Source organism: Aplysia californica, unplaced genomic scaffold, assembly GCF_000002075.1.
Source record: "Aplysia californica isolate F4 #8 unplaced genomic scaffold, AplCal3.0 scaffold00519, whole genome shotgun sequence".
Classification (NCBI taxonomy): Eukaryota; Metazoa; Mollusca; class Gastropoda; order Aplysiida; family Aplysiidae; genus Aplysia; species Aplysia californica.
Window position 1 is genome coordinate 151,847 of NW_004797789.1, and position 16,932 is coordinate 168,778.

General features: G+C 38.7%; 1 protein-coding gene across 1 annotated transcript in view; it reads left to right on the plus strand.

Annotated features, from left to right (window-relative positions):
- The window catches only part of LOC101854599 (very long-chain specific acyl-CoA dehydrogenase, mitochondrial), a 34,974-nt gene extending 20,837 nt beyond the window's left edge, over positions 1 to 14,137 (plus strand). The window contains exons 13-19 of the mRNA XM_005106207.3: positions 2,849 to 2,911; positions 3,981 to 4,082; positions 4,710 to 4,807; positions 6,924 to 6,999; positions 8,685 to 8,757; positions 9,445 to 9,593; positions 11,072 to 14,137. Of these exons, the coding sequence (XP_005106264.1) occupies positions 2,849 to 2,911; positions 3,981 to 4,082; positions 4,710 to 4,807; positions 6,924 to 6,999; positions 8,685 to 8,757; positions 9,445 to 9,593; positions 11,072 to 11,209 (699 nt within the window). The 3' untranslated portion in view covers positions 11,210 to 14,137. The remainder of the gene's footprint in view (positions 1 to 2,848; positions 2,912 to 3,980; positions 4,083 to 4,709; positions 4,808 to 6,923; positions 7,000 to 8,684; positions 8,758 to 9,444; positions 9,594 to 11,071) is intronic.
- The last annotated feature ends 2,795 nt before the right edge of the window (positions 14,138 to 16,932 follow it).

The following is a 16,932-nucleotide window of genomic DNA, read 5'->3' on the forward strand; positions in this document are numbered from 1 at the left end:
GGGGGGGGAATAGGGGAGGAGAGGAGATGGAAGGGGAAATGCTTGAGTGAAATGTGTAAGTGTGTCATTTTTTGAGACAAATGTCTGAGAAAGTTATTCAGGGTAAGAAGGACAGACAGGTTCACCAATGAGGAGGAAGTTTTAAGGAGCACAAGACAGAGCCCAGTTGAAGATGGAAGTGGGAAGAAGGCGGTGGTGATGGATCAGACATACTCTCAGGAAGCTAGGCAGCTATGTAGTAACAAAGAAAGTGTTGGATTGGGATCCCCAGGGTAAAAGATTAAGGGGAAGGCCACCTAGAATCTGGAGAAGAGTGGCAGAGAATGATGTACAGAAAAATCGGAAGGAGTGGAATAATTTCAAGAGTCTAGCCTGGGATAGGGAAATGTGGAAAGTGTTTGTTTGTGGCCTATACTCTGATCCAGAGTGATAAAGGCAGTGGTGAGGAGGATGTATCGGCCATTATCTCCGTGTGTGCCATGATTTATCCTCACACTCCTTCTTCAAGTGCCAGATCTGAAGTAACCGGCGTCTGGTGTTGTGGTTAGGTGCTTCGCTGTCACATGCAGGAGACCCGAGGTTGATTCTCGAGTGGGGAGAACATTTTTAGAGCGTATCTCTTCTGTCTTTCTGCTGGGATGAAGCCTTCTCGGCCCGGGTTGGCCTGACAGACAGGGTCAGAAGCCTACCTCCTATGTAATGTAAATTGAATCAATAGTGGCGTAAAAGCACCTACATTTAAAAAATAAAGATCTGAAACAGACATCAGCAATCATGGTTTGTTTTTCACGATCTGAAACAGACATCAGCAATCATGGTTTGTTTCTCATTTTTTAATCCAGATGCCTAAAAATTTTTCATAGTGTCCTTTTCTGTTCCCTATACCCACCTGTTCAATGTCTCTGAGACATATATTTTTGGTTTATCTCTTCCTCTTTCTTCCATTTTTCTAGTGAGAATACGGTAATCAAAGACTTTATGTCGACTTAAGTGTCTAAGGACTCAACTGCAGTTCTTCAGCAAGCTGCTTAAATGTACTCAGTCCCAAAAGCAAAATTTCTCTGTAGAGAAAAAAACTGATTTGTTCTTTTAACAATTGTTCCTAAATTATGAGGGTTTTTTTTTGGGGGGGGGGGGGGGGGGGGGGGGGGGGAGGGATTTTTGCTTTTTCTATGTTTAAAATGTGAATTTCTACAAAATATTTCTTGAGCACATACAACTGATATGATTGATTAAGATAATGCTATAAAATATTTTTTTTCTCCAAATTGTAGGTGTAGGACATTTTAACTGCTGTCCGATGATTTGCCCCTACCTCTTTTTGCTATTAATGACTGTCCCTTGGTGGGTTCTTTCTGTGCTACCTCACCTGGTCTTACAGTACACAGAAAGGCTGTCGTTAATGTGAACATGGCACAAAGTGAACGCTTATGGTGTGTGTTGTGAACATTTGGACCTACAAGGGTTTTTGAGGTTCAACCATGCAATCTGTTATTTCAAAGTTTGGTTCAGCAATCTGTTTATTCTACAGTTTGATTTAGCAATCTGTTGATTTCATAATTTGGTTCAGCAATTGGTTTATTTCACAGTTTGGTTCAACAGTGCACTTTGTTTATTTCAGATTGTGGTTCAACAATGTATCATGTTGTGTATTTATCTCGTAGTTTGCTACATTGGCACAACCTTTATTTGCATTTGAAGGCAGGTATCTTAGGAAAAAATATTACAGAATGGTTTGTCATCATGTTTCATTCTTCAATTTCCCCTGACAGTCGATGGCCTACATGATCTCTGCCAACATGGACCAAGGCTCAGCAGAATTTCAGATTGAGGCAGCCATCAGCAAAATATTTGCCTCTGTAAGTTATCCTTGTTTATTGCAAACGTTTTTAAAAGAGTATTGTGGCTTTGAGAACGTGTTTGGTATGCTTTCTGCATTTGCAGCTTGGCGCTTTGCAGTGGCAGTATTAGAAGGAAGTTTTTTTTTCATGTTTAGTTTTATTAAAAAGATATAATTTCTAAGTTTGGGATTGTCAATTAATGTCTGTTACAGTTATGCGAAAAAAATTTAGATAACTTGAAAACTTGATTGTAGTGGTAAATATTTGTTTCATTCGACTCATACAGAACTATCTTGTGTTAGATCACTGGTTAGTTTCAAGGTGATGTTGTGTTGTATTTAATGGGTGTTAATATGCCACAAGATGCTTTTTGGCGAAGAAGAGATAAAAGATGATAGAAACACATAAAATAGTGCTTGTCAACCTTTTAATAGCCAGCGCCCACATGTGCCACATTTAAGAAGCTAAAAATTTAGCAGGGCCCATTCACGTGTATTTCTAAGCTGGAGTTTCGATAAATACTTGTCACTAGTAAGTGTTTTAACTACCACCTGCAAATTGTTTTGTGTAAATAAAATGTGTCCGCTATACTTTGTATAGATTTTATACAACTATACTTTGTATAGATTTTATACAGGTGGTGGGTGGTGCTTGGCTTTAATCTGTAATTTAAACTTTGTCAAATTATACTTTGATGTCAATAATTTTCTTTGTGTTGTTTTACAAGAGAATTTACTGAAAGATTTTGTTAAATGTGTTGTTAAATGAAGCTTTTATTCGCTCAAAATGTGGCAAACTGTTCTCTGCCAGAATTGGTCTCATTAGCTATAACAGAAGCCACAGATCATCTTAATCCTCATTTCTTCTATCTCTTGTCAAGAATATTTTCCTCTACAGATACAGTGGTCATTGTCAAATATTTATGAATGAATATTATTTTGATTATGATGATGATGATATTTTCATTATGATTATAAATATTAATGATTATGACTGTGTTGTTGCAGGAGGCAGCGTGGTACTGTGCTGATGAGGCCATTCAAGTCTTGGGAGGCATGGGCTACATGAAGGTGAATATTGGGAGAGGAGGGTGACAGTTTTGCATGAGAGCATAAGAGAGAGTTAGGCCCCATGCACACCGTGGCAATTTCCGTCTGTCGTATGGCTTCGAAGTATGATGTCACTTGACGGTGAAGAGAGACTAAGGGGTGTGAAAACTGCCTCCTTTGCATACTCGCAGCCTGTGAAAATTGCCTCATTTGCATACTCACAGCTTTGTGACATGTTGAAATTTCCCTAGTGTGCGTGAAGCCTAACTGGATTTTCTTTTAAAAACCGTGTTTTCAGGTTTAGAAGAAGGGGCCATCTATGTTGCTTTGAAGTTGTCCTCAGCCATTTTTTTTTTCCTTTTCTATTCTTTTCTCCTTTCTTTTTTTTCCTTCTTTTTATTTTTAAAAAAGTTTTTTTTTTTTTTGGTGCATGGTATGACAGCAAAGCGCGAGTAGAAGGTCAAATTAAGTAGGTATAATAAGTTCTTCTTGACAAAATGTTGTCTCTATACTTGGAGAAAAAGTTTTTTCCTTGACATGTCAGAGCCATAATGGCTTTCAAAGACGAATACTTTGACGTAATCTATTATGTGATATGATACTGAAAAAACCAAACCGGATGATGATTTTGAGGAATAAGCTAATGTGTGATGTTTTTCTCTCAAAAACTTATTTTGGATGTCAAGAAAAAAGCTAATGTGGGATATTCTTCTCTTAAAAAACAATAAGAGTGGCATGTTGAGAAAAAAGCAGAGATGTGACATTTTGCTCCCAAATACATAACCATGATGTTAAGAAAAAAGCTTGATGTGGGACATGTTCACCCCAAAGACATTATCGTAACGTTGAGGAAAAAGCTGATGTTGAAGTTTTCTGACAAATGCATGGTGATGATATTTAGTAGAACACGTAAGGTGTGATGTTTTTCCTTGCAAAAGCATTACCATGATGTTGAGAAAATAGCTAATGCTTGATGGGCTCAGAGCCTTTGTACTTTGATCGGGTTTGAGCGCTATATAAATGTCGTTTATTATTTATTATTATGTTTTTCTGTGTATTTTGTGAGACTAACGTCTTCTCCCCCCTCCAGGACTGTGGTGTGGAGAGAGTGATGAGGGACCTGAGAATTTTCCGCATCTTCGAAGGAACCAACGACATCTTGCGCCTGTTTGTCTCACTGACAGGAATTCAGGTCAGTTGGAACCAGTGTCTGGTGTAGGGATCAGGCACTTGACAGTGGCATGCAGAGGACCTTAGTTCGATTCCCATGTGGAGAGAGAGAGGGAGATGGAGAGGGAGAGGGAGAGAGAGAGAGAGAGAGAGAGAGAGAGAGAGAGAGAGAGAGAGAGTAAATTAATTGGTAACTTATCTTACAGTAGGCCGGTAGCCATTATTGTCTTACTTTATCTAACAACAGTACACCGTTAGCCGTTGTACCCCCGGGGCGGTGCTACTGACTGAAGTGTCTGTAGGCCATTCTCAAAGGGGGAGACATTAACATCTCGAGTTCTTATGCAAGGTAAAATTGTAATTGTAAATGGGCTGATTCATCAATGTCATGTTCATAACTGCCTGAAGTGCAACAGGGAACTGTTGCTTTTTCTTTCCTAATTCTAACTATCGTGACCTGCTATTTCCGGGGTGCCTTGATAGTTGAAGCAGACTTTGCACTGTTGAAACTAGAGAGGTGAGCAGAGTATGTCCGATTCCCTGTAAGGACTTCCCTGTTGACATCCACCCCTTGGCGCTCATATAACCATTTGTGAGCGTCGTAAAACCTCTACTAAAACTAAAAAGCCATTGTTGTCTTATCTTACAGTATGCTGGCAGCCAACTGAAGGAACTCCAGAAGGCTCTGGCCAATCCTGCAGCCAATCTGGGTCTCCTGGTGGGTGCAGGAGCCAAAAGAGCAAAGAGGTTAGTTATGGTCGTTAGAAAGTGGGTTACCCCCCCGGGGCGGTGCCACTGACTGAAGTGTCTTCAGGCCATTCCCAAAGGGGGGACATTTCTCGTTCTAATGCACAGTAGAATTGTAAATGGGCTGACTCATGTCACGCTCATAACTGTGTCAGATCTACAACAGGGAACTGCTGCTTTTTCTTTCCTGATCCTAACTATTGTCCTTTTCCTATACTTCTTTTGTATGTTTGTCACTCTCTTGTGACCTGCTATTTTGGGGTGCCTTGATAGTCGAAGTAGACCTTGTGCTGTTGAAGCTAGAGAGGTGAGCAGTCTAAGTCTGATTCCCTGTAAAGACTTCTCTGTTGACATCCACCCCTTGGCGCTCATATGACCGTATGCAATTGCGAGCGCCGTAAAACCCTCTACTATAAAAAAAAAGAAAGAAAGGAAGTGGGTTGTGGGCTGGTGGTGGGAACAGCGCTGTGGTCGGCTCCTTGTACTTCTTTTTTGTCATAGTGTTGCTGGCTTTAATTTTGTGGGTGTAAGAAAGTTGTTTTTTGCGGGTGCTCCTATGTGGTTTGCTACTTCTTTCCTATCAAACATCTGTGGCCCTCCTTCTTTTCTTTGCATGTTACTCTCTAGTAACACCACTTCTAAATTTTGACACTTTTATGACTTGCTTGTGTTGCAATTATCAATACATTTTTACTAAAACTGAAAACTTTTTATCTTATGGGTGGTTGGTGGGTGCTTTACTGAGTTTACTTCTTGTTCCTTCATTTTTTAAACTTTTCATTTTATTCTTTTGGCGATCTCCTACTTCTGGTGTATCCCCTGTCCCTGGTTCAGGATGTTTGACCCTGTCTTGATTGTGCTTTTATTCTTTTGTTGAGTTTTGGTTGATGGAACAGAAAGAAAAGAGAGACAGATATCAGGTTTATAATCACATCTGTGTAGTCCAGCATTGGCTGCAACCTCCTTTGGTGGGACGCAGCAATGTCAGTGGATATGTGAGGCAGCGTGGTGGAATCAGGCTCTCGTCAAAATAACCAAAGTATAGAAATTTGTATTTTTCCGCAGGTTTTGAATTTTTATCAAATTTTTGTTTTTTTGGCAAAACACCTTTCATGGCCATTAAAGAACTCATTTCTGGGTGGATTTTTCTGAAAAGCTTTGATTAAAGGCATAAAAAATGTAAATCTTCAGTTACCAAGAACTCTTAAGCTAAGGAAATAACTAATCTTTGGCAGCCATTTCCTCACTAATTTTGCCTCTGAAAAAAGGTGACCCCCACCTCCTTCTTTTGCAAATATCTCGACTTGTATTCAAGATAAATGGATATTTTTTTCATCCAAATAAAGACAAGTGAACAAGCTTTATGATGATACCAATAACTCTTCATGCCCAAAAATTGACGAGAGCCTGATTCCACCACACTGCCTCACATATGTATATGAATTTGTTTGTCTGAAATTGTATGAGACTTCAACAACGGGGAGAAAAGTAGATGTCTCAGGTGGACGTCTCGGACAATGTCTGTGTCAAATATAAAAAGAAGAGGGCTAAGGGGGAGGAAGTGGTTATTTTGTACAGCTGATTGTCTCAGACAGGTGGCCATTTGAGCGGGTTTGACTGTAGATAATTTCTGTCCAGGTTCAGGTTTAAGATCAGTCTGTTTTTATTTTCTTTCTTTTATATAGAAGAGCAGTTGGATGATGCCACAAGCAGGCGTTATACTTTGTCTTTCCCTCTGTTGTGTCTTTTTTTGTGTGGTTGGTAGGTCCTACATAGAGAGCATCACTGGTAGGTTTTATATCTTTTAAAAAATCTATAATATCTGTTTGGGTGGTTCTCTAGAGAAAGCTCCTGATAGGTCCTTCTTCTTTTCTTTTCCTCCTTTTTTTCTGATGTGCATCTCCTCACTCAAACAAAACTGTGGGTGGTAGGTGGGTTCTCTGGTGTGGTTCTTATTAAACATCTATCTTCCTTAGCTCTCCTCCTTCTTTTTTGTGTTTGTTACTCTCTTGTAACTAACACCTCTAATCTTAGGCACTGATATGACTTAATTGTGTCGCTAGTGCCGTAAAACTTTTATTTAAAACAAACCCCCCCCCCCATATTTTGTCGACAGGTTGGTGGGAATGTCCACTGGCAATGTTTCCCTGAAGGAGCATGTTCATCCTGACTTGGCGGGCTGTGCCGACAAGGTGGGTGCTAACTGCTGCTTCCTCTTTTGCATTTTTACGTTGTTGTGGTGTTGAAAAAAAATGGCTGTGAGCAAGACTACAACAAACGGCAAATTGCTTAATGGGGTTTGTCAGAGTCTCGCAACCAGCCATCGACAATATTATGGGTTATAAATGATTTTTTAAGAGCATCAGAGCTGAGAAAGGAGAAGCAAACCATCATGGCCGGTGTGTTGTTTCAGATTTGGCACCAGAAGGAGAAAAGAGTGAATGGTTCGGGAGGGGGTGTACTGTGGTGAGGTTTGCGCCTTCGTTTCCCTCAAAAACGTCTATGGTTTTATCTTTCCTCCGTAATTTCTCTGTATGTTTCTCTTTAGTAACGCCTGTTATCTTCTGCACTTGTACAACCTAATTGTGTTGCAAGTGTGGTAAATCTTTTTAAAAAAGAATTTGAAAGAGAGAAAAAGATACTTTCATTTGTGGAAAAAATGGGGTGCATTTTCTGCAGGCAAGGACATTACATATGTGAGGCAGGGTGGAGGAATCAGGCTCTCGTCAATTTTTGAGCATGTAGAGTTATTGGTATCATCGTAAAGATGTTCACTTGTGTTTATTTGGATGAAAAAAATATCCATTTATCTTGAATACAAGTGAGATATTTGCGAATGAAGGAGGCGGGGGTCACCTGTTTTCCGAGGTAAAATTAGTGAGAAAATGGCAGCCAAAGATTAGTTAATTCCTTAGCTTAAGAGTCCGTGGTAACTGAAAATTTACATTTTTTTTGCCTTTAATCTACGTTTTTCAGAAAAAACCCACATAGAAATGTGTTCTTTAATGGGCACGAAAGGTGTTGAGCCGAAAAACAAAAAATTGATAAAAATTCACACACCAACAGAAAAAAGCAAGTTTCTTCACTTTGATTATTTTGACGAGAGCCTGATTCCACCACGCTGCCTCACATATGTTGATTAGATAGATAGATTTAAGATTTGGGTTTTGTTCTTTACGTGGAGATGTTGGACATTTCTATAGCTGGCGTAGGATTTGAAACCCAGACACTGCTCATTTTCTGTATGTGGAGACATCACATATCTGCCTTGCTCTGATATTTGCAGGTATATAATAGTAACAATATATAGTATATAGCGCATTTCCACTTATGCAATGCTCTATGCGCTTAACATGATACATATTATGGATTTACAAATCAATTTTAAAGGTACATAGTGTTACATACTCGTGCAAACACATATTCACTCACTCACGCAGCACACATACATACACATATACACACATACGTACATATGCACATACGCACATACAAACTCACAACGATCTACAGCTATATCTGTTTACCTTTCCCTTCAGATTGGGTTTCAGCTTTACTTTTACTTATGTCAGCTTTGGAATGTACTGCAGAAAAAGACTTCACAGTGTTTGGATTTGATCTGCGATGATGCCAGCTAGAAGAAAAATGAATATGAATTGTAAATTATGGAGCTATTATGCTTGTGAATAAGAAGAATAAATATAGTCTCTGATAAGTTCATAGATCGGATGAAATAAGACTCAGAATCCCTGATGAAAAAAAATGTCAGAAAGTTCGAACTGAAGTATAGATCTAGCGAGGAGTTTGGAAACATGTGCTGAAACTTGTAAAACTAAAGGACTTTAATGTTATTGAGTTATTCACATTTCTTTTGCAGGCTGCCAAATCTATAGATGCCTTTGGTGGTACCGTGGAAGATCTGCTCATGAAACACAACAAGAAAATCATTGGTACGGTTTGTTCCTCTCATGTTATTGTGATAGCCCACTTTCAGTATTGTGATGGTCCACATTCAGTATTTTGGGCCCACATACAGTATTGTGATGGTCCACATACAGAATTGTGATGGTCCACATTCAGTATTGTGATGGTCCACATACAGTATTGTGATGGTCCACATTCAGTATTGTGATGGTCCACATACAGTATTGTGATGGTCCACATACAGTATTGTGATGGTCCACATACAGTATTGTGATGGTCCACATATGAAATTGTGACAGCCCACTGACAGTATTTTGGACCCATATACAGTATTGTGATGGCTCTGGTCCTTTGATTTATGGCATTTGGATTGGTGGTCTAGTATGAGTTGTCAAAGATAGGCAGGAGAGGAAAAATTTTTATTAAATTATCATCATCTACGTACATTGTATGATTGCCCCCAATGTTTTTAATGCCATTGTTATTTTATTGTTTTTATTATCATCATCGTCATGAATGTCATTATTTTGAAATTGTTTTTATTGTTGCATTAACATAATGATAGACTGATAATATTGTCACTTTTGCTATTGTTGTTATTATTATTAATATTATTATCATCAAGATTTTGGCATTGTTAATAATGGAATTAACATTAGTGTTTTTATTATTATTGTCATTATTGTCGTCATTTATTTTATTGTGTGTTACAGACGAGCAGTTCCTGCTGAAGCGACTGGCTGATGCTGCCATCGACATCTACGCCATGGTGGCCGTTCTGTCCCGAGCCACGCGCAGTATCAACGAGGCTCACAACTCTGCCGGACACGAAAAGATGATGTGTGAAGTCTGGTGCAATGAGGTAAGATGGCTGTGTGGCCTGTTGGGGGGAAACCGGATCGTGGGAAGATTTTTAAGTGTGTTGGGGGAGAGCTTTTGACCTTATATCCGTATGCCCTGGGGTCATTTTGTACCCTCGGGTTGTATTTTTCACCTTTTAGAATACTTCTAGTACGAAGATGTCTTTGAAACTTTCTCAGTATTTCTCCAAAAATCATTTTGACAGACTGCTATGCAAAGTGTACGGATTGGATTAACAAGTTAATTTCCTCTTTTGGAAAGTGGTGGCACAGAGTTCTCCACGTCGTATGGATACGATAGTAAAACACGACGTACGGATAGGGTTAAAAGATGAACTAATGATGTTGTTGTTGTTGTTGTTAGCGATCCAGTAGCATCTGAGCATGAACTAATGATTATAGATTATATTTGAGGAGGCCACAGGAAAAAGGGGCAAAGTCACAAACTGGAGATTGTGAGGCTGTCAATTTTAAAAGCTTGTGGACTCATTACTTCATATTTATCTCATTGGTGGTTTATTGGTATGTTTGTTGACTGGGAAATCTAACAGCAATAATCATCCAACAGTTGACTCTTGTAAAGTGGGAAGCGGTCATTTGGTCGCTGGATTTGAAAAAAAAAAAGGGAAGTAAAAGAGCAGGTTGGACTGTGCTACATTGCATTTATTTACAGTATGTGTATCTGTACTGGAAAGTAGGCTTCATGTACTTGACTAGCTGATACTTCTAGGTTGTAAGCAGAGAATGTCCCAATGCTTAGAATTTGGAACTGGTTTCTTTTTCAATCTAGTCTGTCTTGTTTTCATGTTAGGAGTTGTTGTGTGCCTTCACTTGAAGTCAAGCTTATAGCTGGACACAAGACTCCAACAAATGCGACTGTGCAGTTTGACATTTGTCAGTCTCTTACACTCAACCATCAAAGGAGGACAGGTTGTGGTGTGAGCTCTTTATCTCCGGAGGGGGTTTTCCCCACAATGCCGGAACCTTCTTTGGATAAGAAACTTGAGAGTGACATACACGTCACTAAATTGGTCTTCAAATCAAAACAAATGAACCTATTTTTTTAATAGTCCTTCATCTAATGAAAGAATTTCCGAAAAGAGAGACTTACTTTTGGCAATTGCCAAAAATTAATTATAATGTTGTCGTCGTATCCGTCGTAAAGGAATTTGACTGAGCCGCTGATAGTGCATCACCGGCATGGCAGCTCTGAATGCAATCTGTGTGGAGAAGTTTGCCAGAAATAATAATGGTAGTAGTTAGTCCGTCAATGTCTGAAGATTATTAATGCATCCTCAGAGGAAAATATTGCGTAAGTAACACAGAGAAATGTTTCTTCAGCAAAACAAAGAAGAACTTAAAGGTTTAGGTGACTTGTGACTTCTACCACGGTCAGTGAGACCAATGCTGATTGTATTTGTGTTGCAAGTGCTGTAAAACTCTGACAAAAACCCCCTGAAAAACTCCCGCCCGATTTCAGGCCCACGACAGGATCAAGCTGAACCTACAGCAGGCCACGGATAACAACACCAGGAAAAACTTCAGCACTCTCTCCACCATCTCCAAGGAGGTGGTCGGCCACGGAGGCGTCTTCCACCGGCACGTGCTCGGATTTTAGCCGGATCTAGTCAACGGAAATGAGACCGACCGGGGAAGATTTTAATGTGACTGATGTGAGAGTTGTGAGGATGTGTGGATTTGTGTGAGAGTCTGTGGAAATGTCAGTGTTTGTGTTGTGTTGATTTGTTGCAAGTGCCCGAGAGTTACGATGCAGCTGAGATATTTGTACAAAAAGTTATGAAGTAAATTATTCAGTGATTGTTCGGGTTTTTTGTGTACTCAGTCGAAAAATTATCAGTATCTGTGATGGCTCTTTGAATACCACATTTATAGAAAGCTTTTCTTGTGTTGAAACATATTACATGTCAGTGTGTTTGATTATGTTTGTTTTGGAATAAAGTTTACAACATTTTTGGATTAATTCTCTTTTCCTTAATTCCTAATATATATATATGCATCCTTGCTAATTGGATTTTATGTCTTAACTAATGTAACTTTGGACTCACTATCATTGATGGTTTTGTCCCTTTACTGCATGTATTTATCACATTTTTTGGGGTTTTGCCACTATCTTCCCAGCATTGTTTTTTTAAAAAAAAGTGTATGTGAACATGATTGCGACAGGATTGTTTTTGCCAGTATCTGGCAATGACCCATGACAGTTTTTGTTCTTATTAATGTTATAATATACAGTTTAACAGTCTTTGTCACAATTGTGATTATGTGTGTATATATATCATATATGTATAAATAAATAAATAAAATGTGAATACAGTAGTCTGCTTCTGGCCTTTAGCTTTAGTAAACCTGCTTTTGGACAAGGTGATAATCTGGAGGAGGGTGGGATAGGGGAGAAATATGTGTGCTTCTGTCTGTTGTCTACGTTTTCTTGCTGTGTTTCTGTCTGTTGTCTATGTTTTCTTGCTGAGCAGTCAGTGCAAAGATCCGCATCATCTTTGTCTTTTCGTCACACCAGTGGACCAATCGAGTTCTTATCTCTTACCTGCTAGTGTTCCGACCAAAGTCCTGTGTTTGTGAGTTGAAGGGACTTGATGTCTGTCTGTTTAGTTTGCTGCCCAGTGAGGCAAGTTTAGCCAGGCTAATTTTTTCAAACACAATTTTTTTTGGCATTGTTAAATCTGATTTCTTGGCTCTTATATGACCTGATTGTGTTTTAAGTGCGGGAAGACTCCCACTAAAATTAAAAATCTGATTCCTATTCATGCTCCTGGTCAAACTTTGATGCAACAACCTACCAAATGTAATAGAATTTGATCTTTTTAGTTTGTCAGATCCCTAGAAAGTACAAAAACAAGACTAGCAGTGTCACTTCAATTTGCCCCAGGTGAAAAAGGCACTCCACTGAACAGACAGGTGTGGTGGTATGAGCACGATGACCCCAGTCAGCTAAAGTTCATACTTGTAAAGCTGGTCTTAAGACTGAATGCGGGTGCTCTGTTGTGGTTTGCTTCTTCTTTCCTATCAAACATCTATCGTCTTTATCTCCCCTTCTTCTTTTTTATGTTTGTTGCTCTCTTGTAACACCTCTAATCTTCTGGCGCTCATATGAACTTATGCAGTTGCGAGTGCCGTAAAACCCTCTACTAGAACTAAAAAAACACTATTCAATCTCTTTTTCCTCGCTGCTTCCCTAGTGTACCTTGTGTGAAACAAGGGAAGATTTGTGTAGTTTCTCAGTCTGCTGGCTTTTGTATCCGGTGTGACAATGTGGGAAAAGTGGTGGTTGTTTGTGCAAGTTTTTGTGGTAGTTGAGGGGTTTTCAGTCACTCTAGTTACATCTCAGGAATTTCTTATAGTTGTTGTCAGTTCTGTGTGAGTGAGTGCTGGGTGTACTGCTTTCTGCTCCGTGACCTGTGTGAAAACTAGAAGGTGTGTGTGTATATGTGTGTGTGTGTGTGTGTGTGTGTGTGTGTGTGTGTGTGTGCGGGCATGGGTGCGTGCCTGTGCTGTTGTTGTGTTTGATGGGCGAGTGATAAAATGTGCATGGTGATAGTGATAGATGACGCCTCTTTTAGGTTCTTTTCTTTAGTCTGTTGCTGTTGTAGTGGAAATGAGAGATGAGAAAAATGTTGCAAAGCAAAAAAAACGTTTCCGGAAGTATGATGGGAAAAGGTTGGGTTTTTTCTTTCTTTTTCATGTAGTTGATCATGGATATTTTAAGGTAAATCATTTGAAGACTTAGGTGTAGAAAAACACGATGTTATGAAATCCAGGGTTAAGAATTTTTGGAACTTACACTGAATGGCCAGTTCTGTTACCAGCAGAGAACAAGGAATTTACAGTACGGATATTTAAAGGAAGGGTTTGTGAAAGTCATGGTTGTCTTGCTATTTCTTGTAATGGCACTCTTGTTTCTGGGTCAGTCCATGAAGAATGAAGATGCAGTTGTATGGGTAATGTGGAGATGATGACTTGATGGGAAAATTCCCAGCAGTGATAGAGCCATTCTTTATTTTTGTATGTCGGAGGCAACTTTCTTCTAACACACAGTTTTAAAAAAATCCACTCTATCGTTGTTCAGAATTTATTCAGCAGGTTTGTCACTAGTTTCGTTTTTCATGGAATGACCCTTTTTTTGTGTATTTTATTCACTGTGTGAGGCAGAAAGTTCTCCCTAATGTAAAAGCAATGCTAACAATGCAAAATGTAATATAGAAAGCTCTTTTTGTGATTTTATTGCGTAGTCTTCTTCTGGAGAGATGCCAATGTATTGCAATGCCAGGAATGCAAGCAAATGCAAAAACTCAATGCAAAATTAGGTCTCGCGACAGCAGAGATATTTTTTCGCCCCACACTCTGTGCCATACAGCCTTGATAATATAAAAGTCTACCTTTGAATTATGAAATGCTGATAGGCTTGGAGTTAAGATAGTCTGAGGAATGTCTGATGGTGTGTGTCGTGTGTGAGTTCATGCACTCTTTGCTTGCCTTTTATTTTCCGCATTAAACATTTTATTTTTGCTTGCACTTTTTGTTTTTTCTTAGTTATATATCTTTAAGTTCACTTTCTATCAAACATCTTTCGTCCTTGTCTCTCCTTTTTTTGTTTGTATGTATTACTATACCCTAATTCTCCACTTATTTTATTTAATTTGTTACAAGTGTTGTAAAACTTTTACTAAAACTAAAACATCAGCATAGAGAAATCCTATTTTAAGGTTCACAAGAGTCCCTGAAACTAAGTGAAACATGTGCACAGTTACAGAGTAACTCTTGAGGGTTGTTTTAAAAAAAAGGTGAGCACATTGTTGTTTTGTCTTTGAATGTTGGAAAGGATGTGGTGTTTTTATCTGTTTAAAAAAAAAATTGCTGTAATATTTCTTCTCTGAATCAAGACTTTAAAAAAAACTTAATTTACAAAAAATGTTGTTTTGCACCCTGTATTCCATTTCCTCTTTGAATAAGTTAATTTGGTAAATGTATGATAGGCGGACACTTGTGGTACGTGTCCTGGTGTTTACAAACTGGACCTTGCAGGTGGTTGGCGGGTGCTCTTGTGTGGTTTGCTCTATCTTTCCTATCAAACATCTGTTGTCCTGATCTCTCCTTCCTTTTTATGTTTGTTACTCTCTAGTAACACTTGGGGGGGGGCACTTATATGACCTTGTGTTGCAGGTGCTGTAAAACTATTGCAAAAGCTAAAACAAAATACTTGGACCTGAATTTTTAGCTGCTTGTGGTAAGGATTAGCTGGTAGAATATTTTCTAAGATTCTGTAATGTACAGACGATTTGATGGGGTTTCTGGACTTTAAAAAAACCTTAACAGTCAGTGTTATACTGCCGTTATGCGTGACAGCCTTTTTAATTTTGATGAGTCACTTGCAGTTATTTATTGTTTAAAAAAAAATATAACTCTTCTTTGAGTTCTTCTTTGACACCCACCTCTTGGTGCTCATATGAACGTATGCAGTTGCGAGCGCCGTAAAAACCTCTATTAAAAAAACCCCAAAACCAATACCCTGAGAAATTTGTATTCTGGAAGGTTAGAGTAGAGAGGTTGTTTTGTCACATGTATTTCTTGTCAGGGTGTGGGTGACATTTTCGGTGTCAGTGTGTGGGTGACTCTTGTAGTGTGTCGGTTTGTAGGTGTGTCATTGTTGAAGAAATATTGTTTGTCTTGAATTGACCAAATCACCCACTACACCGTAAAATGTTTGTCGCTGTTCTCTGTCATTTCATTTTTGTTATGTGCATATATGTCTATAGGTTCACATTTTACCTCTTGCCCGCAGTACAGTACACTGAAGTAGTTGTATGTGTTGTATATGATTTTCCAGTGAAAGTTACAACTTGAGTTTATTTCAACAGTATTGGGAAGTTTTTGTCATATCAATGTCTGAAGTCAGTCGATATTTTTGCCTAAATAAAAACATGCTGTTTGTCCTTGTTTTTGTTTTGTTTCAGTCGTCCTCGTGCAGGCAATTTGTCTTCTTATAAAATTTTGTCTCTGATGTATTTCTGAAACTGTGAACTATTGTCAGAAGATTCAAATATTTTTGTGGGTTGTTGGCGGGTGCTCTTGTGTGGTTTGCTTTCTTTCCTATGAAACATCTATCGTCCTTATCTCCCCTCCTTTTTTATGTTTGTTACTCTCTTGTAACACCTCTAATCTTCTGGTGCTCATATGACCTTATGCAGTTGCGAGCACCGTAAAACCTCTACTAAAATAAAAAATATTTTTAACAAGGAAATCATTTTGAAGAAAAGATGTGGAAGAGTGCTAAGTGAAAGGACTGGACTGTGGCTATATTGGGCGCTCTGCTGGTATAACCTTGATGTTTTCAGAGGAGATGTTTTGGGCCTACAATGGTTTCGTTTCAAGATTTCAATACAATGATTTTGCTGTCATGGGCTGGTTTTTGAAATTGAAGAAATTTATAACAAAACAGATGAAAAACGTAGCACTCTCTGTTCTAGTGGAGAGTATTTTGTGTTTTATATTATATTAACTTTAAGTCTATTTCTTGAATAATACATTTTTTGGGGGTCAGTTCAGCTCGTGTAAGAAAGAGATCGTATTTTTACTTCTGTTTGAAATGTAATTATTATCCTTTTAGCTTCAGGTGTTAGTAAGTGGGTGGTTGGTGGGTGCTCTGGTGTGGTTTGCTTCTTCTTTCCTATCAAACATCTATCGTCCTTATCTCCCCTTCTTCTTTTTTTATGTTTGTTACTCTCTTGTAACACCTCTAATCTTCTGGCGCTCATACGACCTTATTGTGTTGCAAGTGCCGTAAAACTCTTACTAGAACTAAAAAAAAAAAAGATGTCCCTGGTTTGAAGAGGTCAAAGATATACCATGTATTTTGTTGAAACTGGAATGTCTCCCACTGACTTAATTTTGGCCTGGTGAGTGCAGTTGTGAGACAGTTCCACAAATGGAGATAGAACTGACACCAGACATTATGTTTGACTTTGACAAGTATGGCTACCTCGTGTGGTTTTGTTATTGTGCCATTGACTTTTACTTGGGATTTTGCTTGCATGATCTACCAAAACAAAATGGAGGAAACTATAAGAACAAGCTTGCCAGTGTTTTGTACAAATACTTTTGGTTTTTTTTATCTTGATGACACTTTTTTCGATCTCAGTCGAATTGTACATTTCATGTGGTGTAAAGTGTACATGCGGGTGGTTGGTGGGTGCTCTGGTGTGGTCTGCTTCTTCTTTCCTATCAAACATCTATCGTCCTTATCTCCCCTTCTTCTTTTTTCATGTTTGTTACTCTCTTGTAACACCTCTAATCTTCTGGCGCTCATAT